The sequence below is a fragment of the Dermacentor andersoni genome, chromosome 2 (genome assembly GCF_023375885.2).
Source record: "Dermacentor andersoni chromosome 2, qqDerAnde1_hic_scaffold, whole genome shotgun sequence".
In the NCBI taxonomy this organism is placed as follows: Eukaryota; Metazoa; Arthropoda; class Arachnida; order Ixodida; family Ixodidae; genus Dermacentor; species Dermacentor andersoni.
The window spans coordinates 112,570,433-112,597,217 of NC_092815.1; the positions used below are offsets into that span (position 1 = coordinate 112,570,433).

Below are 26,785 nucleotides of genomic sequence, written 5' to 3' on the forward strand. Positions count from 1 at the left end.
GGGTCAACGGCTGGCGGACTTGTCACAGTATCCGCAGCAGCCGATGCGGTCGTTAGGCCTGCCGTTGCTGCATCGACGATTTCGGCATCGGTCGCTGAGGTTGTGGCGTCCTGAGCGTTTTGCAGTGTTGAGCAGCGTTTTTTGAAGTATTCGATGAGTGTCCGTCCCACTTTTTGCGCACCAAACTTGTGCCGCGTTCGAAATTTGCGTTCCGTTTCAGATATCGCGTTGACACTGGGGCAAGATGGCGCATCTCAGTGCGCGGCTCCAAGCGCGGAGCAGACGATGGCCATGCAGTTCCGCCAATCGGGAGGCAAGCTCAAGTCACGTGCACCGAGTGACGAATAGGAGGGCGTTCTAGTACCTTTCTTTGCCGCGCATTTTATAAGTGGCCAATGGCTGAATGGGGCCCGTTCTGGCGGGAATTTGAAGGGAAAAGTCGGCTCTTTCAAATGAGACCAAGATGTCCGCGCTAGCACACGTGGAAGAGCAGGCGCGCGTTTCGGAAAATATGCCGTTTCAGCGCAAGTTCCGCCTGAAATTCAGCTAGTACATGTCGTATAAGGCGTCACTGCGGCTAAAATACTGATGTTATCGGTATGAAATTAACAATATAGATGCAATAATAGCTGTACATTCCAAAAATGCAAGAAAAAAAATCGAGTTTTTTTCGCGATTTTTGGTCGCCACAACCCGTGTCCCCCCTTAACCAGCCGAACTAAGAGCTAATGTTGCTCTAACCAAGTGTAAAACATTTTAAACATCTAGAAAAACAACATGTTCACGATTACGCTCCTGCTAAAAATTTACACCCAAAGCCAATGTAGAATACACTTCATCACTGCTACTGTGTTTGGCTGAGCTCTGTGCCACCAGGTAAACGCACCGTGCAGACCGTTCATGTTTGCGCCTCTGCTCATCCCATGAAACTGCACGGGCACAGTGAAATGGCCAGGCCCAGTCCGCTTGCGCTTGCGTTCACCCGAATATCAGACGCGTGAAACACTATTGTGGTAGTAATCCTCCAGTGTAAAGTGAAAGCCGCAAATGCAGAAATCCTGCCGCCAATTGGATAACAACAGTCTGATGCACTGCAGCCACTCCGCTCATCTGCTGCCTTGCAGAGGGACACAATGTCGCAGCTTGATATATTGCCAGTCGCTACGTTTGCAGCCCACGACGTAACAAGGGTGAACCATAGTGCTCACGAAAAAAAAAAAAGAAGAGAGATCGAGACCAACACTAACCATGAAGCTCTTGTCAACATGGAGCACATTGTAACACAAGCAGACAACACTTGTCGTGTGCCGGAAGTCATGAATGTAGTGATAAATCTTCCTTGTGCATTCTCTTTCAGTTACTTTCTTTTTTATGGAAACAAATTAACTAACCAGTATTACAAACAACGTTTGTTTGCTATAAAGCTAGAAAAATTATCGATGATGCGCCCTGGGCAGCCAATCAGATAGCTCGCCCTGCAGGTGTCATATGGTCACCTTGCGTTGCCTAGTCAGGGGCGTCTAAAAACTCAGCCAAGTGGAGTGCTGCGATCGGTAGCGATGTACATTTTTAAAACCTTATAACAAATTACACACTTTATGTGGAGAACTTAGATACATCAATTAATGATCAGAACAACCTACTCTAACGACTTAGTACATTTGTACAAGATCGTCAGAGTCCACACAAGGCCACTCTTTTGTTTTCACACAATGAGCAAATGAAGCGGTTCTTACTTTCACTCAGGTGGTACGCTTGCTAATTATGAATATGAAAGTAATAACTGTACAGTCTAAATGCCACTACTATAAGAAAGTTGTATTCGAAGGAAAAAAAGAAAGATATTTCGTCAAATTGTGCATTTTGTTAAGCCAAAGTTTCTATGCTTCACCATTAAAGATTACTTCGCAGGTTCTTAGAACAGTCCTAGTCAACAGCATCTAATCAAGACTCACTTATAAACAAATCCCAATAAAAAAAAACTTGAGCGGTAAGTATGGTATCAAAAGTGCTGGTTTGTGTGGTTGAAGTTGCATAGGAAACAAAGCATTGGCAAGATATGCATGCAGTGCTAGCAGCTGTCATTAAACAGTACCATGCTTATATGCACAGTCTTTATTATTAGGGCCTGCGAATGATCGGCCATCATTTTGTTGATTTACAATAGCAGTGTGTATTGCAAGGACAACATAACCACAACAGTGTTTGTGATAACAACAGAGACGATGACGCGGCAGCCTAACACGTGGACAATATGCATTCCTTTGAGCATTGTCACGGCGCTTGTAAGCTCACTTCCAGTTGCCCTTTTCTATTCTGAATGGTCACTGATGCATTTGGAACCACACCCATGATTACACATTGAGCATGGCCATCACAGCTTCCATACTGACATGACAGTTGCTTCATGAGAGCATTTCTGTGTTTTACATGTATTTAAATAAGGAAATCGGAGTTGGCCCGGAGCCAAAGCTTCCTCTTAAGCTTGGGAAATGGTACTGTAAATGGTACTCACAACCGCAGAGGTGGTATTTGATGTTGTAATTACACATAACAGTCTATAGCATTTGATCGCAGCTGTATCTCTCGCCATCAAGGCCTAAACTATGCCACACCAACAGGGATATTGCAAGCACTTAGCATTTTCAAGTGGTCTCTATCTCAAATACTGACTGAGCCCAATGCTGCTTAACTTTGGTGAGCTGACAAGAGCAGCATGACATGTCCAATGGCCACTCAACATGCATAAATACCCAGGTTGCCCTTTTCACAACCCATCACTTATTTCTAGTAGAGCTATAAAGCGTATCGGTATCAGTGCTTTCTATGTCAGCTATGCATTAAATTACACAGGAAATGGCACATTTGCAAACTAGAGACCTAATGGCTGCTGCTTATGTCTCAAAATGGGGCAGCACATGTTTCACACTTGCAGAAATTAGGCACAAGATACTGTGTAGCGTGATACCTGCCCATGGCAACACAGATTCTTTTTTATCAATGCTAGCGAAGATGTCCAAGGGGCAACAACCACACAGACTTTCTTGACACTTTTTATGATATTTTCGTATTGGCCAATAATATGCATGATTGTGTGCAGTTAAAGATGGGTTTGGCCAGGTGGGTTGAATTATAAGTAATGCCAGTATCATAACTTGAAGGCATATGCAGTAAAATGGTCAAGCTACTGTCAAGGTTTCTTATATTCTTTTAATTTGTCTTTTAAAGGCTTCTTTCAGCAGCTGTAATGCCGTATGAGATTCAACAACTCTACCATACTTTACGATCTACAACAGCAGGAAACACTTACCAGCCTATGTGACTCGGCACTGTCTGTCAAATTAGCAGTTAGTCGTGTGAGAATTCTAAGCCTTCGATTTCGTGGTGTCAATGGCTGAAGGTCTGGATGAGTCAATGAGTACTGTGGAGGTTCTGGGATCTGGCATGAAAATAAGAATATAAGTCAATATACAAAGGGCTGAAACTGTGATGGGAGTGCTACACACGCCATGCAAACTGTGCCTGGATTCGTCTTGAAAAGATGCAAACTGAACCGCGTAACATAATGCAATAAATAAAAGCTATTTTTGAGTCTATCTGTGTCTGACCAAGACTGCAACAATAGTAGTTGTTGCAACAGTAGCTGTGACTCACCAATCTGCACTAATATATCGACAGTTCTTGTTATCATTGCTACTGTAAAAATGTGAGCCCAACGATGACAGTAGAAAACGTCAGACAATTCCACAAGGGAACCAAACACAATGCCTTTCATATGCTCCTGGCTAGGAAACCCTTCACCGATGTCAGCGTGCGCACCTACTGTCAAAGTTTGGTAAATTAACCCGACCACGAGCACTCACCCACCAAACAGCTCATCACGTCGAATGCCTTTCAAACCTGGTAAATGCTCCTGGCCATACTGATAACAGGTCTCTGCTGCCTCAAATCAAGGCCGTCATTTGTGATGAGGTGGCCCTCACTGTCCCATTACCTGGAGCCTGCCCAACCACTGTCCTCAACAATACAGCTGATCAGCTGTGACCAGGTTGGTAAGGTTTTTCCCTGCGGCCACGAGCAAGCTCTCATCATTGCACTATGTTTAATGTTTAAGTCCTTATGTAATCACCTTCTTCATCATTTCTGAAGATCTATTGAAGTTGTAGCACTTGAACTCTATCTTATACTGGTGCCACACGATAAACTTCTGATTGCGATCAAGCCCAATCCGGATCAAATTTCCCGGTTGTGACTGGCTCCTTTGAGCGAGTTGCTCGAGGGAGCCAATTGCAGTCATGAATTTCGATCTATATCAAGCTTGTTCGCAATCAAAAGTGGTCATGTGACATCGGTATCATCTGGTTGGCAAGGACATGTGGGTTATTTAATTCTGAAAATTTTGTGGTATTCCTTTAGGCCATAAAGAGTTCAAATTCTTGGCTTAATTCAATGTAAAAGGTATATGTCCAGGATAATGGAAAGTGTTTATTTTAATTCGTTTTATCTTAACTCGTCGTGAAGATTACAGCATCCTCTCAGAAATGAATAGACAAGCAATACAGCCAACTTTACTTGCCTTGTTCTTAGAACCAAGTTCACTAGCTCCTATGACAACGTTGAGAGCAACAACGTCATATCCGACTGAAAACAAAAAGAAAAGTGCAACTGTTAAAATAAGCTCAAGTAATACAGCGGTTATTCGGGCTGCCTTGTAGATACAGTATGTGAAAATTTAGCCCAAAAGAATGTGGGACAGGAAATGAGCAACTGTGCTAACTAGCAGCAATATATGCACGTTCTGAAATCACACTACACATGTTTTGTACTATAGATGCATGCTGACAACCAATTATTTGGGTGTTATCATTTAGACTGCAGAATATACAGCACACCTCACATCAAGCTCACCAGGCCTCAAGGCCTCACATTCAGAATGCTTCAAACCAACACATACCCCACACAGAACAGACTACATCACTACATGCCTGAGCTATACACAACATCATATTGCGAAAACTGCCTTAGCGCACTAGACGTACATCACTTGCTCTGGCCATGTGGTCAGACCCACGCAAACAAGAATCAAGACTCCGCCAGGCTACAAGAAGCATTACGCAGCACGGACCTGGCGGAGCAGCTGTGAGCCGTGAGGCGAGCCCATGATGCGGCCAGGGAGTTAAAACTCCCGGTCCCAACGTGGGAGTAGCCCGCTCTAGGGGGCCTTGCGCCCCGTAGCTCGCAGGACCTTTCAGTAAATTGATTCCACCCATCCATCCAATCCAGCCTTCCTATTCAACTGTGTTGTTTTTTTCTCTTTTTCTGTGAGGTTATGCAGTGCAACTTGCCTAAGGTGAATACACTGCAGTCTTCAGCCATTACTTTGGCTTGTTGTTTAAAGCATCCAAAACTGATTTCAACAGAGTAAATCCAACTTACAAAGCAGTTTAGTCACTAAAAACCATGAAATCTCGCAATTATTGATTGCTTCCCAAATATTAGCATAGGTAGTGTTAAACAAAACAAAGGGCCTTAAGATGCTTTCATGATGCTATCTCTGGAATTATTTAAAATCAGGACGCCGTTTGCAGCTCTTGTTCCTCACTGTGGTTGGAGGTAAGCAAAATTTGATAACAATAAGCAATCAAGAAACAATCAAGCTGGATGAAGTGAGATGAAACGTACTTTTCTAGCTAGAGTGGCTGAAGATCCTTATTGTAGTGAATTACTATGAAGACGGTACCTTACGATATGTATGTTTACCCCACGTATCAACCCCATTGAGCATCACAGGGGCCTGTGTCCTAAGGTAAGCTTTCGTTCGAAATAACCAGTACAGTCTCGTCATTTAAAAATCGTGCAAAAGCAGAAATTTCCTTTAGAAAAGAAGAATGACATACTTACGCTGAAAAGCGGTCTTAATCTTTTTGATCACATTCGATTTGTCCAATTTCTCCGATTCTCGTTGAACAATTAAGTTCAAATCCATGTCGACAGTTTCTTGCCCTTGAGTTCCGCGGCTTGTGTATGCAGGGCACTGAAAAAGAGATTAATACCATAACAGGCCTGTTTGCCTGGAAAGCACGTTACAATACAAATCATCAGTTAAACACGATTTAAGTGTTGATACATCACGGCGACAAGATCGCCTACATCACAGTCGTAAAGTGTTCACGGGGTCAACACTTTTCTCGCCCTGGTATTTTCATTACACGTTCAGCGATCGAGGCCAAACACGACACTATTCAGCAGCTAACCGCACTACAAGGTACAGTGGGTAGTGTTACAAGAACAACTACATTTTAATTTCTTCACGTCAGCAACAGCTTTTACACTAAACAACAAAAGGTGAAGATGATGTATACGTTGCTAAATGCAGGAAAATTATGGCCTTAAGCGAAGTAAATTAAAAGGGAAACAGTAAATGTTACCTATAAAGATACACTCTTCACGCCGAACATGTGTTCCGTGCGCGCCGTTTGTTGACAACAGTGTTACCAACGCAATAAAGGTTTTGACCGGAAAACGCTTAACCTTACGACTTTGACCACACTGCACAAAATTAGTATTGAGTAATATATAAAAAATAAAGTTATTCTTTTACATTATAAATAACATTGAACTAAAGTGTCAACTTCTGAAGCAATATTATTTGAGTTAGTTTCGGTTTTGCTTTTAAAAATTGTTACGTGCGTGCAAGTCTTTACGGTTCCTGTATGCGAGGACTGCCTGTGCAGTTAACCACAAAAGTTTTCGAAATGCGGTAGATGGCAAACAATACAAATTTCGCACTAAGCATCCAGCCTAATGTTAAGACAGGCTTGCAATGTCGGTGCCACTATGTCTTTCTCTGTAGTACCACATTCAAATGCGTACACTGCTTGCTTGCGCTTTGCTTGCACAGAAACTTTTTTCGTAGTTTCCGCATTCTGAAATATTCTGTGAATACATTTGCGTTACGATCATGCTATTTTGACTACTTTGTGTGTAGATTTCATGTCAAGCCTCTGGTGTCGTTCACCAGATTTCTTTTTCTTCTGTCTCTTTCTTTCTTTTTCTTAATCGATTAATCGAGCCGGTCTTATTTTGTACCATTGCTAGTGGTATCAACTTGAATGTTCATTGGCTGCATATTCTGAGACCTCAAATACCTTATCAATATTGGTTCAGCTTTTGCATGCCAATAGAAGCCCCATGTTTCGAAACTCGATCGAGAGGAGAAAGAGGCACAAACAGGTTACATCTACTTCTACAATTCCGCATGAAATTTTCAACGAATAATACGTTATTGAGCCCATGTCAGATTGAATTTAGACCCGGATGCTCGATATGGTGCTCACATGTGGATTTAGAGGGACGCGTTAAGCTTGCTCGACACATATATCAGTATGTAGGTTTAGTGACCCTTGATTTAGCTAAAGCATAAGACAGTGCGGAGCATGTCGTAGTCCTTAACATTTCAAATGGCATGAGTTTGCCTCGGTATATTATAAATTGGATACATGAATTTTTAAAGGATAGGAAATTTTATTGTTCCCAACGTGGCTTGTTGACGCAAAAATATAATCAGTCAACAGGAGTTCCCCAGGGATCTGTCCTTTCATCTATTTTGTTTAACGTTTTATGAAGCTCAGTTACACTGTGCGATACCATACAAGTATGCAGTGTACAATATGCAGGCGACATAGCATTCTTTGCGCCTGCGAATGATATTCACTCATTAGAAAGAACACTGCAGTGATATTTAGCAACGTATGAAGACTGGTTTGCAGATTTTCGAATGGCACTTAATGTCTACAAAAGTTCCTTAATTGTTTTTTTCATTGAATGTACCGAATGATATCTCTCTCCAATAGCGTCAGGAAATAATTTCGCAAATTGACTTCATAAAATATCTATGTGTAATATGCGACTCAAAATTTAGCTGGCGAAATCGGATTGATCCTGTTAAATCTAGAGCAGGACGCGCTGTTGGCATGATAAGCAAACTTGGCCGACATCACTCTGGGCTACGCAGGGAAACTCTAATAATGATTTATGGCATGTACGCTCGACCAATACTGGAATTTGGGTGCGTTCTATTCTCTGGTGGGACAGCATACAAGTTTAAACCTCTGGTTCTTCTAGAGCGGAGGCTCCTTAGAATTGTCTTGGTTTACCAAAATTTGTAGCTAACGATGTTTTATATCAAGAAGCACGACTGCCTACTCTTCCCTGCCGATTCCGCATTCTAACACGAAAAACATATTTAAAATTTTATCAATCTTCTTTGAGACGATCACAATTTGTGTTTATTAGTATGGTATGGTATGAAGAACTTTATTTAGGTCCTGAGGGATCAGTCTGGGACTGATGCGGGCCGCTCCCACGTCGGTACAGAGTGAAACGAGGGCATTTTTCGATTAGCATTCGTCCCACTTCTCAGTTTTTGTTTGTGCAAGCTGAGCTAGATCCACTAAACGTTAATGCACGCGAGATCGTTTGCCCAGACAAGTCCTTGCCTAATGTAAAGATTCAATTTGATAATATATTTCCACCTGATGCCAAACTCCTGCCCACAACATATTTAAGTGACGTGCTACAATATCATTTAACGCAATTGGGAATAAATATCCAAAATATCCTCTCCATCGGGGCTTCTTCATTGGGCTTTAGCCACCGGAACATATGCATGGTCATCTACGACTATCTCTGCTACACAAGAAGGCTACCATGTTGACTGTCGAAACCGATAATTGGGTAACTCATTAAATCACCGATTGTGTGTTCGAAATTATTCTAATACCACAAAAAAGAAACCCACAAAATTTGCGGTTTATATATAATTACAAATATCTTTATTTCTGTATCCGCCAGCTAAATCTATTTCCTAATTATCATAAACGTTATACTTCACCCTGATTTACTTTTCCGTTTAGGTTATTCTCTCTCCACTTCCCTTTAACATTTAACCGCCCGTTTTTTGGCCAAACCCCGTAGTAGGTAAGCGCCACGAGGGAGGAGCAAGCAAGCAAGTAAACTCCGCACCTTCGGTCAAAAAGGGGCGGCGCAAGGATTTTCCTTGTTGAGGAGCAGAGTATGATTCCCCGTTCCCTTTGTGGGTGCAGGAAGGCACTTCATCGCCAAGCGTACTACAATGGTAGTTGCTAGGGGGGGCGAGGAGGTGGGGGAAGGGAGGAGGTAGGTAGAAGAGGTCGGCCTTACCCTCCCCCTCCCGGCTCTGGGGAGTGTATGCGTTACTGTAAGATGTATATGCTGTGCTCGAGCGTCAAGCGATGACTGCACACTAGCGTACTTTGACAAAGCGACGAACTGCGATATGTAGGGTTGCGCAAGGTTAACGTTATCAGGCTCCTCCAACGATTGTTGTTTTGGCTGTGCGCCTTCTCCGCAGGCTTTGGAAAAATACCACAAATATCGCTAACAGTTGCGAAAGACAAGGTGCAACGTGTACGGGCAGCAGACCAAAGGGTGGCTGTCAAAACTATTGCGTTTTTGATTGCAGAAATAGAAACTTGGGGCCGTAACTCGAAACGCCGTGACAGAGAAGCAGCAGATAGCGCGCGTATCGAAAAACAATAAAGAGGAAGACAGGTTCAGCTTCAGGTCCAATAATGGCTGTATTCTACTTTCTTTAAAAGTATAACTTAATTGCGCACGCCTGACTATAAACTCATTTGTCCTCGTGTGTCGTGACGTCACGACACCTCCACGTCGGTGTACCGGAACTGAAAGCAGTAACAAAAACAACAGATGTTTCCTTACAACATTTTAGCGCATGCCCACAAGGACAAAAGGCTCATCTGTGCTCAGGAACTAGAAGACAAGAAAAGTGCTCTTCTCTAGTTGCATGTCATCACCCTCATTCATTTTTTCGTGTCCTTCTTTGTGTCAGGGTATTACAAGCGATTATGGCCCAGCAATCCGTTTCCTGTTACGTTTTCACTTCCGCCACTATATCTCACACTGCTATTATAGTATACTTCGCCACGCGGTCGTATAAGCGAACACCTTGTTAGCGTTTCCTCAAAGTGTTTTGTTTCTTGCACGACAACTAATTCACTGCACACTGATTCATTGATTTACGATGACGTGTTTCAGCCACTAATGGCGATCTGTAAGCGATCGTTTCGTGCTCTGTTGACCGTGTGATAAGCGGTCCACTATACTTTATAAGGATTCGTACCGAATCCCGCCCTTCAGTAACGGAAAGGTGGTTACTGAATTGTCTGCCAAAACTTGCACACACGCGGATCCATGAACTGAAATAAACATAAGCAAATTTCTGCATTCACTGTCTACAGATACTCCGCTGGAGGTCGCTTAACGACTCAGATGGCGGTACGCTTGGAATGGTGCACAGTGAACCGCGCGCATTGAACCACGCGTCGAAGTGTACTAAAAAAAATTACATCTCTCGTAGAACTGCCTGCATTTTATCCCAATACAATAATATTCATTTATCTTGCGTGTGGGCTTACTTTCTTTGACACTCTGCTTTCGCAAATTTCTTGTCAAGGACGCTATATGTCATGCTGATAGGCGCATGCCTTTACATGGTGACCTGAAAGTACCGGACGCGCATGCGCTAAATAAATATAGATAATGAGTATTGTTTTGGGGAAAGGACAAGGCCTAGAGTGTGAAGTCAAATGCAAGGAGAGTGCCTGGTCATTGACATATAAGAAAATTAAGTCTTTAGCGAACCATTGTCAGACCAGTAGGTATAGTACACTTCTTTGCTTGCTTAGCAAATGTGAGTAGCAACAAACCAGAGGAGCTTTAAAATCAGAGTAATTTAAGACGCCAAGATGGAAGACGGAAGAGACACGTCATTTTTCAAGGGCTGGATTCCGCGTCTGAATAGGCTTACAGTTTTTGTCTTTGGCAATTTAGTTTTAGAATGTGCCCGTTTCGGACGTCCGGTATGCGAACGTGACGGTACGTAAAAGCGTGCCCTCTGACACATGCGTGAAACGGGCCACTTCGCTGTGAAAACACGCGCCGGCGAAGTGGTGCTCAAACAAACCATTTCCTGTCCAGGCACGCGAAAGGCTCGCACAGCAGACCCCTGCTCGTTGGTTGTTCCGCGTGTATAGGTATTGTAGGTATGTAAGTGGTATGTCACGATGCTTTTGGCGCACCTCGAGCAAACCTATTTCAGATAGCGGCGCGATGAAAAAGGATGTGCGCACCTCCCGACATCCGACGTTACTTTGTGCCTCTTCGCACCACTATAGATTTTCGTCACCGGCCGGCCCCCTCCGCGCGTCACGGGGCGATGATGGGGCACTGTGCGCGGCTGTGTTCCGAGGCGTTTGCTTCTCGCAGAGGCTTGGGATGAAATAAGCGGGTCGTTGCCGTCCTCGTTGTGACGGGACGCGCCCGTAAACACGTGACTCAGTTCCGCAAGTCGTGACTTGTCATAATGCAAAAAAAGGCGTTAAGGTGTGCAGACACGGGCACAAGAGGTGTGGGCAACGCAGACACGGACACGGAACACGAGCACGGACAACACGGCGTTCCTGTTGTCCACTTCTCTTGTGTCCGTGTCTGCACGCCTTAACGCCTTTTTTTTGAATCCTTACCAACTATGAATCCTTACCAACTAGCTCAGCTTTTTGTCGTTCTAAGTGACTTGTCAGGCGTGCATATAGGCTTGAATTAGAACCACATTGCTCACGATGGGGCAAGCAAGATGCAAGCATTGCAAGATGGGGCGCATGAATGAAATAGTTTCTTTTTACGTTTTGGAGTACCATTAAAATAACTTGGTCACCTCAAGGCACCCCAACTGGTAACCTTGAGTTGACTGTATATGTCGCACTTTTGCACCGAACGCAAGAGGAAATTACTACGTTCTCGGAGAACACCCGCACAAAAGGCTGCTGCACGTACAATAATATTACGCACTAAAGATGCGCAATAAAATTTATTATACGAGGCCATATGTACACCATTTGTAAGGCTGTTCTAGGCAGCAACTTACAAGTAACTAGGAGAGGAGGGGCCAATACTCATGTGCCATTGTCCATCGTATTTGTAAGACTTGATTAAAAGCGTAAAACGAACGAAGGAACGAATAAATAAACGAGCAACCAAACAATTTCATAAATCAATAATTTATTAATATGTCCAAACCAAGTCCATGCGGGGTTGTGCCTGCATAAAGTGCCTGCAAAAAACAAAAAAACAAAAGAAAGAAAATCTGGTTTGAGGGAGAACCACTACATTGAGCAATATTTGAACCTATAGTGATGTTACTTATCGCTGCTCGCGCATGGTTTCCGTTATATATAGCGTCAAAATATGCATCTCAATATAATATGCCTCCTCAATAGCTTACCTGGAGGTGTTGCTTAGTGGCTATAGTGTAGGGCTGCTAAGCACAGGAGGCCCCGGGATCGAATACCGGACACTGCGGCCGCATTTCGACGGGGACGAAATGCGAAAACACCTGTGTACTTAGATTTAGGTGCACGCTAAAGAACCCCGGGTGGTCTAAATTTTCGGAGTCCCCCACTATGGCGTGCCTCATAATCATCTCGTGGTTTTGGCACGTAAAGCCCCATAATTTTCTTTCAATAGCTTTTTTTTGTCACACTGTGATCCAATCAGTAGCGGAGCATTTCTCTAAAGGAAATTCGGGGTCAGAGTGGGGCCCATGCCAATGGGTAACGTAACACTTTATTACCTAAACCTGGATGTAAAATTTACAAGACTGGTTTTGTTCAAGCCTTAGAAAAGCCAATTCTGTTTTGGTGGATCTTAGGCTTAGACTATGTTGTACAACTACACTGCAGCAAAGAAGAGCGCGCAAACAAAGAAACGGGAAATGAAACAGAGACCAGTACCGATCCCAGTCTCTCAGCTCTATGCATGCTTGGTAGACACAACCAGATACAGCAACAACAAATGAATCCATTTTCATGGCTTATTTGTCTGTTGGCTTTATGTGATCGTGCATGTATATATACATAAAAAAAAAAAAAGATGAGCACCTCCGTTTCCTTCTTCTCGTTCATTACCTATAGGGACGGTCTCATTGCATAGCGAGGTTCACTGCATAGTGAGGGGCCTAGGTGGTTCGTGTCTGCGGGAACCGCCTACGAAGACATGAACAATCAAGGTCACTGTAGGGAGCATCCCCACAACCCTCTAATGCTTAAGACAACCAGGGCTTCTGTTCTTTGTTTTTCTGATAACGACGTTACAAATGAAATCAAATCGTTTACCACGTGACGCCTGCGGTTAAAATTACGTTCTACTCTCGCCGCTATGGCCATGTCTGGCACTGACTAACATTCCCAAGGCCAGTTTTTGTACATACCCATTACCCAAGAAGGTGGAAGAAGAATAGCCGTTGCCGTTGCTCAATCAATGCGTAGGTGTGCGTTCGGCCAACACCACCAAAATAGCAGGCCTTCCCATTCTGTTTCGTGGCGTAGGGCTACTTGGCCCAATGTTTGCACTGTGAAACCCATCAGTGACGCCATAATCGGCGTGCCTTCTTTTCGTTCGTGCCCATTGAATCTATGCGAGTCGGGCCAACACTATTTAGATAGCACAAGGCCTTTTCCCTCCGATCCATAACGTCACGCTACTGGCCCAAAATTTCGATTCACAAGGCTGGCGCGATGAAAGCGGAGGCGTCAAAATCCCTGTTGCCTACTCGGGAGCATCCCCATTAGATTCTATGGCAGTCGAACCAGTATACCATGAACATGACGTTATGGATCGGAGTGAAAAGGCCTTGTGCTATCCAGGTGGTGTTTGTCGGGCTTGGTACCTTGACGCCATATGACAGAGTGCGGAGGCCTTGTCCTGTCAGATGGTGTTGGTTCGGCTACAACTGGCAGAAAGTTGTTTTTTCGTCTGCTGTCATTTATCTTTTCCTTATAATTTCTACCTTTCAATTAAAACTACAGATAAGCTTTCAGAAGTGTGCTACAGATATAGTACAGGCAAACACGCAGCTACGAACAAATGTGGCGCTGTGTTTGTTTTTTACATGCGCCTTGGCTACAGCACGCCATTGCACGTTAAAATGTGTTACCAACTCGCCCAAGTTCACACCCTGTAAAACCAGAGGTGATTTTCCTTATGCTTTCCTTGGTTTCAGTGTCTGCTGGAGTTATGTGTCAACGAATGTTTGCGTTCGTATATTCGATGGTTTTGTCCAAGCGGTCTATTTGACATGGTAAGCGAATTGGCTTATTGGACTTACCATCACTGGATCTTGGATGTGCACGAGTGTAGGCTGCCGTTAAATGTAAACACTCGCATATTTAACGAGGGCAGATCGTCACTTAAGTATGGATGTCTCATCTGCGTAAAGCAGAAGAGCCTTGCAAGCTGCACAGGTGAGATAATTCGTAGGCTGCCTTGAATAAAAGAAGTACGAATGTACGTCACACAGAACAATGCGTCATGTGTATATGCCCAGTCTCCTGTCTTCTTGCTGTCCTCCTTTTTTTTATCATGGAGAATTCTTTGTTTTATTTATCTCTCTTCTGAAGGATTAGTCCCACTAAGGAGAAGCACCCTTCCCGCAAAAATATCTTTATATCTCGATCTCTGAGCTAAAGTTGCGAAACGCAATGTGGGTGATGCCTCCGTACTGGGAAAGTGCGTTTTCGGTGAGTCTCTTTCTGTTCGCTGCGGCTCTTGTGCTCTCAGCGGCGGTGTCCAGTGTCCACGCTCACGTTTGAAGTTGCTTCTTCTCCAGGTGCCGTTTTTCACGGAACCTCGAGTGCCTGTTCTCCGTGGTTATGCAAAACGATAAGGTGTCGATGTGATAGGAGTGGTTTTTGACTGACGTCGGGATCCGGAGGATGTAGCCGAGAAGAATTGGCGTTTTGATGGCATTGTTCCTTCAGTGGCTCAGTCTCTTGGCCAACTTCGTCTGTTGCTCTTGATACTTGAGATAACGAGATAAGTGTCACGCGTGAAGCACTGCACTGTCAGCGATGGCGAGTCGTTAGCAGTGATAGTGCGCCAACCGGGTTATATGGAAGAGTAGGTTCACCGCTGTACAGCTTGATAGCTCTCCTCACTTGTTCAAAGGCAGGGAATCCTCCGAAATGTTCGCGCAGACAATATCCTGCACGTTTGTCACGCGCTTTGACAACCCGTAGAATAAGTGCTGTTAAAAAACAGTCCTCACTTGTCACACATTGTTATAAGGAAAATGTGTTGTGTTAAACCACGTTGTTTTACAGCAAACAGCTACCATTAAAAAAAAGGACGCACTTGCTAATTAATTACAAGATATACGCATTTCATTAATTATTCTGGCAAAGGAGAACATCTGCATATGCCCAAGGATGAAATTCAATGAAACTCAAAGGCCTAACTGCACCGAATATTTCCCAAATTGCCACATTGGGGAAACTGGCAGTAGTGTCATGCAAAGATGAAGGCATGGTGAGGTTTAGCACTTGGATCTCATGTGTGTGCCCATTCCCGAGTGTCATCACTGCGGCACTGTGGCGGCACGACGTGTTTATTTATTTGTAAAATACTACTATGCTCGAGAAAGGCTGCAAATATAGTAGTGACATATACATAAAGCTCTGCGTGGCACAGTGAAACAACGCATTTAATTAGCGTAGCTAATTATACGAAGCCTAAATAATTATAGCTGTCAATTCGGGCCAGAAAGCCGGCGTTCATATCGTATGCATATTTCGTTGGGTTTCACTTTTCATAGTTATTGTCATGGCAGCAGTGCTTTTAGGTTGTTATATTTATTTGCTATTATTTCCGTTATATCTAATTAACAATAACCTCTTATTTAAATGAGATTGTTCATTAGCATTCTTGATTTCTTGATAAGTCATGGAATCGTTTGCGAATAATGCGACGCTGAGTGAATAATATCACTTGGGAATACCAACGATAACAACGGCCCAAATATAACCTTACTGAGATGCCTGAATAAACCACTGATACGCCCAAGCAAACGCCATAAGATGTTATACATCACCGGCGTGAAGAACAATAGACATCTGTCCATTGTACTAACTTATGCAATCTCTTAATGAAGCTCATAATTCAATAGGCATCTTAGAGTGCGAAAAGTATATGTATTAAATAATGGGGTTTAACGTGGCAAAACCACGATCTGTTTATGAGGCACGCCGTAGTAGGGAGACTCCGAATTAATTCTGACAACCTGGTATTCTTCAACGTCTACCTAAATATAAGTAGACGAGCGTTTTTAGCATTCTGCCGCTATTGGAATGCGGCCCCCGTGGCCAGGATTCAATCCCGCGCCCTCGAGCACAGCAGTGCTACGCCGTCGCCACTGATAGCGAAATATAGCACATACTGAGATAGAAATATCTATTCAAAGACGCTGTTAACCGCTCAATCTGCCGGCTACTGTTCCACTTTGGAAACAAAACACTGTGTTGAAACCATATTTGCTATAGGTGTAAAAGGGCTGGCCGAGTTTTGCCGGAGCCGAACTAAATTTATTCGTAGTTAGATTAAATTTGTATTTAGTTTATGGGTATACACTTGGCAAAGTTTGAATGCGTTGACCAGGGGAGGGTAAATTTATTACTGCTTTTAACCACCGTCTCACTTTTTATCGCCACCGTATAACCTTTTTTTTGTGATCCAGGGATTGATCTCTTCTGATGATGATGATGATGAGGATGACCTTGATGAGATTGGCGCTTACCCACTCGCGGGGATTGGCCAAGAGTCGGGCAGACTTTGCTTATGTGTTCAGAAAATGGAGGTAAAAATCTAAAATTTTGTTACATGAATTTAGGCGAGGGAAAATCGAAATGGTTCAGTAGATTCTTAGTTTTGAGCCATATAAAATCCCCCCAAAAGGCCGTAAGCTATCGACTGGCACTTGCTGCACCGTATATCCTTGAATATAAAAACGAATTCAAAAGGCGAAATATTTAGTTCGTTTAAAATTACACATGTCGTCCACACGAGAGAAAATAGAAAATTTCGGCACTGTCTAACTTATTTAAAGCGTATGCAGGATTCAAGTCCAGCATATAAGTTGACCCTGAAAGACGTTTACACCCTTTGTCGCGTACCTGAAACGATAATGGTCATCTGTCTTGATTGAAACTACTTTGTTTACTCCTGAGTGTTCGATACATTGCTGTCAACAATGCTATGTAACGCGGATTACACGCATGTCCTACGTGGCCTGGAAGTAATGGGCACGCATAGTTAAACAAAAGGAAGGCACGCAAAACGGAGGTTAATTATTGTTTGGGGCGTTCTTCCCCCGTGGTTAGGGAACAAGATAAGTCCCAAAGTGTACACTCCTAAATATACACCCTTTTGGGTCGTATCTCGCCGCACAACAATAATCGTCATCTGTCTTGCTTGCGTTTGCTTTCTTGAAAGCGCCGCGCTCGCTACTTTCCTGTCGAGAATGCTCTGTCACGCTGATAACGCGCATGCCGTTCGCGACTTGGAAGTACCGGGCTCGCAGCGTTAAAGAAAGGAAACGTGGGCAAGACGAATGACCTTCATTGTTGTGGGACAAGATAAGCCCCAAAGGGTGTAAATGTTTCTAAGAGTGAAAGGAAATGCGGATAAGGCAGATGACGATTAGTGTTGTGTGGCAAGACACGACCCAAAGAGTGTAATTTTGTTTAAGAGTGTACAAACTTTTCTGTTATGTTGCGATCGGACACACCATCTACACACTTAAGCAAAATTACACCCTATTGCCAGGCAACGATAATCGTCATCTGTCTTGTCCGCATTTCCTTTCTTTAACGCGGCGAGCCCGGTACTTCCCAGTAACGAACGGCATGCGCATTATCAGCATGACATATAGCATTCCCGACAGGAAAGTAGCGGGCGCGGCGTTTTCAAGAAAGGAAACGCAAGCAAGGCAGATGACGATTATTGTTGTGTGGCAGATATACACCCCAAAGAGCGTACTTTTGTCTAAGAGTGCATAGGATGCTCACTGTCGGGGCCGAATTCACAATGCTTTTTGTTCGCAAGGGCCCTTTGCCGTTTGCTGGCCGGCTTCGCCAATAATATGCCAAACCCCATCAGGATTCACTCTAATCCAATTTACACCTATAAAGGTGTTTTATGTTTCCCTAACTCGCACCTTGGCTTACATCCCTCGATATGACCGTTTCGTACACAGAAACACCCTTTTTGAGGGTTAAAAAAAATTAAATTATGGGGTTTTACGTGCCAAAACCACTTTCTGATTATGAGGCACACCGTAGTGGAGGACTCCGGAAATTTCGGCCACCTGGGGTTCTTTAACGTGCACCTAAATCTAAGTACACGGGTGTTTTCGCATTTCGCCCCCATCGAAATGCGGCCGCCGTGGCCGGGATTCCATCCCGCGACCTCGTGCTCAGCAGCCTAACACCATAGCCACTGAGCAACCGCGGCGGGTTTTTTGAGGGTGAAATTCACGACATGACACCCTTGGCATTTTAATTATCGTGACGGATGTATTTATAAAATTACGCTCTTCATGCAGGAATGAAAGTGACATTAACAAAATTATAAATAAACTATCTGTCCTCTGTGAGGAACCCATCTATCGCCTGACTGACTATTTACTGAACAAATGAAATCGAGAATTTTATGCGACCCGATGCGCGATCATGAGCTCACCATAAGGGTTGGGGCTGACAGTCCCCAATGTATAATACTGTAACCAGAATAGCACGTATACCAATAGCACATACCAACCAGCACGTGAAAGAATAACACTCGCATGACATAAAACAGATGACGTTTACCGCAAGTTGATTCTTACTTTATTTCTCGTTAACACGTTGTAGCCCATTTCCCGAGTTGTATGGCAAGAGCTACCGATCGGTATTTATAGCCGTTCAATCGAGGTCGCGTCTACGAACAGTTAGTGACGACATTTGAAAAAAGAAAATATTGTGCATGCTTTTGTGTATTAGTGAGCAAGATATATTTGTTAATTAGGCATCATGTTAAATCCGATATTTGCACAAATTATTTTTGCCGTCAGCCTTATTGCTTTGTCAAAATGAAACACTCCCATACTCTCACACACTTATCAGGTGTAACCTCCGAAATATGCCCTTCGCACACCCTTAAACTTCACCAGAGCGACGCCCCATTAAAAAAAACAACTGCAAGAAATATGGTGCGCCAAGGATGTTTTGTGAGGCGTTATACCCATACGGGTGTAAGGAGTTTTACACTGTTGGCTAAAATTTTCGCTTACGAACGAATCTAGTGTAAGAGGCTTTTGAAAACACGGGCCCAGGAGTTTATAGAAGTGCGTTTGTACCGACGAGAACAACAGGTCTAAAACGGACTCGACTTTCACATCAAGTTTCTTGAGGTAAACGTTCACTACAGGCACTCAGGCATGAGACAAGCTCCAAACTTGAATTCTTTGTAATTACAGCTTAGTTCTTTTGACTAACTATAGAAATTTATGACATATGACGAGGGCCTGAATCCACAAAAAGCTCTTGCGCTAAAATGTTGCGCAAGCTTAAATTATAGCCAATTCTGATGCGGAACATATTATTAGTGAAGGCGACCGGCGAATGGCAAGAAAAACTTACCAACGAAAGGCTTCGCGAATTCGGGCAAGTGTCTGGTAATGGTTTAGCAGAAAGATGCTCAAGGAATTTCTCCGCCCAGCAAATACAGACGACGCATTGAAGTTTCTCGCAATGAATGGAGCATAAGAATTCAGTGAATGAGTGAAGTAATATTTTTTTCGTTGCGCTGTGGGTGGTAAAAAAGAACAACGCAGTAATCAAGCCGAAATTGTTAAGGTAAAATTTACCGGCGACGCGGTCAACACAGGGGTGGCATTATATATAAGGATCGTTATCCTCTGATTCTTATAACTTTTTTTGTCACCCGTACAGCTGAGGGGTAAATCGTGGCAATAGCGGGTGCTGTGCTTCTTGCGAGCCAATGACACAAGGTAAAAAAGAATAGGAACCTAAACGAATTGTTAAAAAAAATCATCCCGAATTGCGTCAGGCCCTAAAGCAACGACGGAGCAACTCGCAAAAAAAAAAAGGAAAAAGAAGAAAGAATTGAAACGCGCCCCAAGCCCGGGGAATTTCTGTCCTTGATGCTGATGGTGATGGTGTGATCGCGAGGATGAAACTCCAGCATCACTTATGTTGGAAAGTAACAATGTTTCGCATATAATTATAAACTGTCTTTCATGTGAGTGCAATGCTTTGCCGTTCTTCATACTTACCCCAACAATTTTACCGTCTTGCGATAATTTTAGCGACTTAAAACAAAGAAAGGCCTGTTGTCAACGCTGTTGTCAAGGCTGTCCAATTGTTTATTACGGTGCTGATAGGCATTTATGCGAGTCATCCCATTCGAAGAGGTCACGTTCGTCTTGAACTTCATTTTATCAGCTTTGTTTTCTGACCAATCCTTTTAGTCTCCGCGATGTTCTCCCAGAGTATATACACTGTGCCCTTTTCGCTTTTGTTAAATTTTGCCTATTGTACTGTGCCTGCAGTGTTTGTGGCATACTATGCTATATACTTGTGATATTTTGTGCTTTGAGGAATTATCGAAATGTCATATTATAATATGCCGTTTCTTTACATTTGTGATCCCGTGTGATACATTTTCATGTTACTCATGTGATAAATAGTAGGAAGGCTCCAGGCCAGTGTCAACATGTCCTTATTTGTTCGTGTCAATGAAAGAAAAATAACAACGTTATACCGCTTTTGCTTCGGTCCTATAAATTGGCGCAGTCTTGCTTCTAAGTGCCGCACAATTTCATTGACAAGGCCGGTTATGGTGTAGACCTCGGGAATTACGGATGTCGAGGACTCAGTTGGCTAGAATTTTAGTTAACTTACATAAAGTCAATGTCATATTGCTCTCTGTCCCGCCAAATGTTCAGTTAGCAATACTTCAATGGTGGGAGCTTGGTTTGAATCCACATCCTCGAGACGCGTAATTAGAAAGGAAAGTTTTGAAGGGCATTGATTACATCGACACATCAGCGGGAAAACGTATGCTAATAGAAGTGCTACAGCCTGCACGAATAAGAAAAGTAGATTTTTCGTAGTGCCGTATAGTCAGACAGCTGACGTCCTAACTTCATGCTTTGCTATGCCACGTCAACAGCTAAACGCAGCAGTACATAACTTACAAAGAAAAGCTTAGATTCTTTTTTTTTTTGACGATGCGTTTTTGTTTACTTTAGCAAAAAAAAAAAAAACCAAGTTTTATTCTTAATGCTAAAGTCAGGCATGCAGGTGGCTGAGCCATTTACATGAGTACCATCGCGTCCTGGCCCTGCCACACCAACTCCACACGTAATTGTGCCTTTGATTGATTGATTGCTGTGTTGTTAATATCCCCAGTGTAACACCTGGACAATAGGAGAGAAGTCGCAGTACAAGAGAAGTGGTATGGGGCTCTGGTTTGCTTTTGGAACGCCTGGTGTTCTTTTACGTATAATTAAATCGTACCGCGTGACTATTTTTGTAAGCCGCTCCCATTACGCAAGCCACTTCGTCACCAGCGGCGGGGGGGGGGGGGGGGGCGCAGTACAGAGAAACTAACACTTTAAAAGGTCCCTCACCAGGCCCCATTGCAAATTTTGTTTATACATTGAAAGTTGTTGCGTGTCCTCTCGACAGCGTTCTGCCGCAAATATTTTTCAAATCGGCTCATTAATAGCCGAGATAGAAATATTTCAGTGTCACGAACCCATAATTTCAGGAGGCGAGCTTCTCCGCAAGCGTAGGCGCTCTCTCCACTTGCCCCGTCTAGCCTCCGCAAACAAGATTACTTCCCTGCGTTCTCCCATACCGGACCTCGAGGATCGTGTGACGCATGCGTCACAGGCCTCGCCTTCATCTTCTTTTTTTCTCCTCGCTTTTTTCTTTTTTTTTGCGGCGCGGCGCACTTTCGCTGACGGCGTCGCCTGCGAGCTGTTACGATTGTCTTGTTTCGCGCAGCACGCGATCTTTCGCGCTGTGCACGAGGACACCTGAATAGCGGTATAAGTCAGTGCTGCACGAATACTGACGCAGACACAAGCGTATCACGGAGCACGATCCCGCGCCGGAACACGGTAGTAAACGACATAGTTTCGGTGTCTGTGCGCGCGACTCCACGACGTGGGAACGAGCAGACGAAACGGAAGTGCATCTCTCTTCTGCGGTGGGAAGTAAAACAAAAAAAACACATGCAGACATTCGGTTTGTGAGTTTTATTATTTCTCTAAGCTTTAATTCGTCTAACCAAGCAACATATTACACAGATAACAGATGTTGCCTTGAATAATTCTCGAAGTCACGTGTCACCACGAGCGACGTCACAGCGCGGCGCACGTGGCGCACTAACACGTGTACGTCATCCTCCAGCTTGGAGCGCAGCGGCCGCGAGAAGGGAAAACGGCGTTCGGTTTAAAATTTCACATCTTTCCGCGGCACGTAGCGATGTAATACTTTGCAGACACGATCGTTATCGCGCAATGCATGCTCTGCGCTTTTCTGCTCGAAATGGCAGACCTGGTGAGGGGCCCTTTAAGATGTCAATGTGACGTTATATTTTCTAGCGCAAACATACTCTCCATTACCCCCATTTCTCACTAATTACTGCGTCACAATAAGACGATTACTTTTTTTTTTTAATTCTTCTCCTCGGTCAGTAACACCGATACGACCAATTGAAGGGGGGACAGGCAATGTTTCGCAGATCTGAATGGTTGCAACTCGATATTGCCTCACATGCGCACGAGCTAGAGGCAGGCGCGAAAATGCACGTGTGTGGTTGCCATTAAAAAAAAAAAGAACTAGAAGCTAAGGAAATAAAAAAAAGGAGATACGACAGAATCAATTATGAATAGACCGTCTAGCACAGAGGGAAACGACTAAAAAAAACTTTTACTGAAGGTTGTTTCTCACCTCTGACACATCAGAGAAGATCTATTAAAAAGACACAGAATGACAATAACACAAAAAAAGAAGAAAAATATCCTAGCAAGGCTGCCGTACCTCTAGAATAAAATTTCGCATTGTTCTGCGAACATTAACGAGTCTGTATGCAGCAGTTATGTCAGGCTGACATAATTTTCATTCGTTTGAACTTTTATTCCGAGCAAAAATACGAGCGGAGAACCCGCACTGCGTGGCTCGTTTTCTGAAGTTCTGAAGTTCTGAAGTGAAGTTGCGCTCTTAATATCCACAATCAGTGCCAGTTTTTCTGGGGATAATTAATGCAATTGAAAATTAATTTGCACTAATCCTCCTTTTTTGCACTAATCCTCCATTTATAACCAGTATGACGATAGAGCAGTTTCAGTGTGAGGGTGGCTTTTCTTCGAGTGCTTTCTCAGGGGCTTATAGTTACGATATAGAAAGTAAATCCCCTCCTTTCCTCTGGGTAAGAAAGGTCGAAAACGTTATCATTCAATCTCCAAATGACAAAAAAAAAAAGAAGACACGATAAATGAAACTGCTTTGGCGAAACTATTGCTTCGATCGATTACGCTTGTTCAAACACTCGTAAAAGCCAGAAGTGCACTTATTAGTTCCGGAGGCTTCTTCGAGGCAAATGTTTCGTTTATGACTGCAGTTGTTTTATAAGAAGTGAAAAGAGGGCGACGAAAATGAAAAAAAAGAAAAAATCAACAACAACAACAACAAACAAGAGACTGGAGTTCGCAGTTTGTAATTATATTTCTTCACACCAAAAAGGAAATGCGAGACCTATTCTGAAAAGGACATGCTAGATCGACTAAAGCAGAAAACATCGATCCACATAATGATAATACTATCGCTTTGTAAATAAGAATTCTGTACACAACTTCCGCAATGCAAATTAATACGTTGGCTTTGTCCTTGCATGGGTTGTGAGTTGCTGCTTTAGAGACTCGTGATATGTGTTTTGTCGCAGTGTTAAAATGATCCCAACGCGATGCGTGAATTGTTATAGCGGAGTCAGAAGTTTCTGATTTTTGTCAATTAGGGCGGAAAACTTTAAAGGTCAAATATACGCTTTCTAAAGTTACGATAGCTGCGCTCGTCAAAATCATTCATCATTGGAATTGATGTGAAATCAATCCACACAATCAAGGAACAGAAGAAAAATCTAAGATGTTTCAAGCTTCTCATAAAATTTAGCTAGCTACAAGCGGGCGCACCTAACACACCCGTTCTCTTGGCTTCTCGGCCACGCACGTTTAAGAGTGCCAAGTCAAGTGCTTAGCACCTTTTCACAGCGCACACACGCGCCTCCTGATAGGATCTGAGTGAGTTGTCAGCGGCGACACTTACCAAGTCGACGTCATCGCGCACTTCGGGGCAGCACGTTTCAGCTTCTTTCTTACTTTTCCCTTTTTTTTCTTCATGCAGCTCCCCTCTATTCCTCCTCTACGTTTTATCAGCCGCGATCGCCGTCTCGGGACGACGAAACCGCTACAGTGTAAACGAGATAACTACGCCGGCCAGCTAAGTCGTCGAGCGTATTTAAAGGATAAAGAAAAAAAAGAAAGATCCCTCTTGTACGAGACGCTTCGGTACTTGTCGGGCAGTCGCCGACAGACAACGTCCCCTCAAAGCCACGCGTCGTCTGCTCCGCGTCGACTGCCTCTTCCTGGCGTGCGGCCACCTGAAGCGCCCGGAACCGCTTATAATTTAACACAAGACACGTATACGAAACGATGCTGTCCAGCTCCTCCAAGTCCCCGCTCGCGTTTGAAAGCGGGCTACCACTGCTCGTTTTTCTCCTCCTGATATCTTACACGGTGCATCGATGCGGAGCTCAGCAGCCACAGACTCAGCAGGTCACCACAGACTATGGCACCATCACTGGAAGTCTGATGCAGGCTCCCGCGCCGGGCTTGGTGACTCAAGTGCCAGTGTACGCTTTCAAGGGGATACGCTACGCCAAGCCACCCGTCGGTCGCCGCAGGTTTGAGGTATGTGTTCTGCTGACCCGACCGCTCTTGCAGCAGCCGTAGCCACAAAGCGCACACGCGTGGTATGCAGCATGAAGCGATGTTCAAGCGTAGGGTCAGACATGCAGAGGTGCGGAAATATTTCGCCTGATGCGACAGAGTTTGTTTTCCCGCGCATTTCTGAAGTTTCAGGGTGCAATCGCTGAACGGCCGTCTCAGATGATATAGGCTTTGTACCTCCTCGAAAAGATGAACTGCATTGATGGAATTTAACCGAGATAAAGAAATAATACCCAGTTGAGTCTCGGACTATTGCCTCAAGGGCACTTCAGTATAGCCACACAAAGTCCCTGTGATTGTGACCTGCGATGACTAGGACGTTCGCAGGAAAATATTATGTAACTTAATTGACACTATGGAGCATCGCGGGGGGCAAAGAAGCCCTCCATTTTATCTTCTTTCCAAAAGAAGCCCGTTAAAATGAACCGGGAGTATATTCACCCTAACGTCCGTAGTTGACCGGTCGTTGCTCCGAACATCCTCCCACTAGTATTTGCTACGACTAGAAAAATCAAACGTGGTGTACCAAGTGAATGGGAACTTCTAGATACAGAATGCTCTCAATAATTACAATCCTTTCTTTTAGCAAGCTCTGCCTTTTAATTGAAGTCCTCCCTTGTTCACGGCGTGGGAAGTGTAAGTTATCTGTCATGCTGGTCGAGTTTGTAGTCTGTTCTTTGTCTCAATGTCGATGAGATATCGTGACAAACGCTCGCATAAGCTTCGAAGGTGATATTATTACCGACCCGATGATAGTGATTCTGGTGTAGCGTATTCCTTTTTGAGATTAGAATCAGTTGCTGCGGAAAGTTGCTCCTCGCAACCGTACTCAGTTACCTGCCTAAAGTCTAAGGAAATACGGCTAAAAAAATTCACTTTCTATAAACGAATACTAGAAACTAGAAGCACGTGCAGACCCTCGAAATCCTGTTATAGTTAAGTAAATTTGTTTACGTATGTAAACCTTATGTAATGCCTCCGGGCCTTTAAGGCTTCAATAAATGAAATGAAATGAAATGAAATGAAAGAGAAATCTGGTGCAGTCGGTCCTGGTACATCATCTGAAACTCATCAGTTGGTCCCAAAGTGTTGCATCAGACTAGTATGTAATGTGCGTTCCTAAACCTCTGTGCATCTCGGGAACACAAAACGCTAAAATTACATTAATTTGATTGGTAACGCATAGGATGGTAGCTATTTTCATTGCTTAACCACGCACAAAAAACCGTACTCCCATCCTCCCCCCCTCCCCTCCCCTCTAAAATATAAAGGAAAGAAAAGGCAGCTTAGTGGTGGCCACCATCGGCAATACGTGCAATAGTTGATGAGATGGGATGATAGTCAGGCATATCTGTTAACCTTGTCTCCTGATGTGGTGATGTATGTTTGAATCTTGATGCATGTAAAGGTGAATCTCTCTCACTGTCTCAATAGATAAATAGGCGCGAAGAACGCGGAGCCTTTGGCGCTAACAACGCTGCGTCCAGTCTACGCACCAGTAAACGTAGGCTTGTGACGTGAGGCCGCGACAACTAAGCAACGTAATTACATTGCCTAGAGAGAAAGAGAGAGAAATAGAAGAAAGAAATGAGAAAGGCACGCAGGATTAACCAGAACAAGAAATCAGGTTTGCTACTCTACGTCGGGACCACGTGGACTTAACATATAAGAAAGTAGGTAGAGATCCGGCTATGATAGTGCGTATTTCAAATTTGCCAAAACTGAAGTTTGTTCTGTACATCAGGGCTTTACTTTCTCGAGACACATCGTTTCTTATGTGTGTAATCTGCCAAATATTCTCGCTCGACATTTTTCTCG

The 26,785-nt window shown here is 43.7% G+C and overlaps 2 protein-coding genes across 4 annotated transcripts in view; one reads left to right on the top strand and one right to left on the bottom strand.

Moving 5' to 3' along the window:
- The window catches only part of Rpp30 (ribonuclease P protein subunit Rpp30), a 42,441-nt gene extending 35,934 nt beyond the window's left edge, over nt 1–6,507 (bottom strand). The window contains exons 1-4 of one of the 3 annotated variants that reach the window (XM_050188121.3): nt 6,429–6,507; nt 5,902–6,034; nt 4,577–4,641; nt 3,311–3,439 (exon numbers count right to left, since the gene is read on the bottom strand). In XM_050188121.3, the coding sequence (XP_050044078.1) occupies nt 3,311–3,439; nt 4,577–4,641; nt 5,902–5,986 (279 nt within the window). In that variant the 5' untranslated portion in view covers nt 5,987–6,034; nt 6,429–6,507. Of the gene's footprint in view, nt 1–3,310; nt 3,440–4,576; nt 4,642–5,901; nt 6,035–6,362 lie in introns of all 3 variants that reach the window. The other 2 variants (XM_055076568.2, XM_055076567.2) reach the window with 2 other exon arrangements.
- A 17,562-nt stretch (nt 6,508–24,069) lies between these two features.
- LOC126541369 (juvenile hormone esterase-like) overlaps nt 24,070–26,785 on the top strand; it is a 33,386-nt gene continuing 30,670 nt past the window's right edge. The window contains exon 1 of the mRNA XM_050188120.3: nt 24,070–24,928. Coding sequence (XP_050044077.2) covers nt 24,671–24,928 — 258 coding nt within the window. The 5' untranslated portion in view covers nt 24,070–24,670. The remainder of the gene's footprint in view (nt 24,929–26,785) is intronic.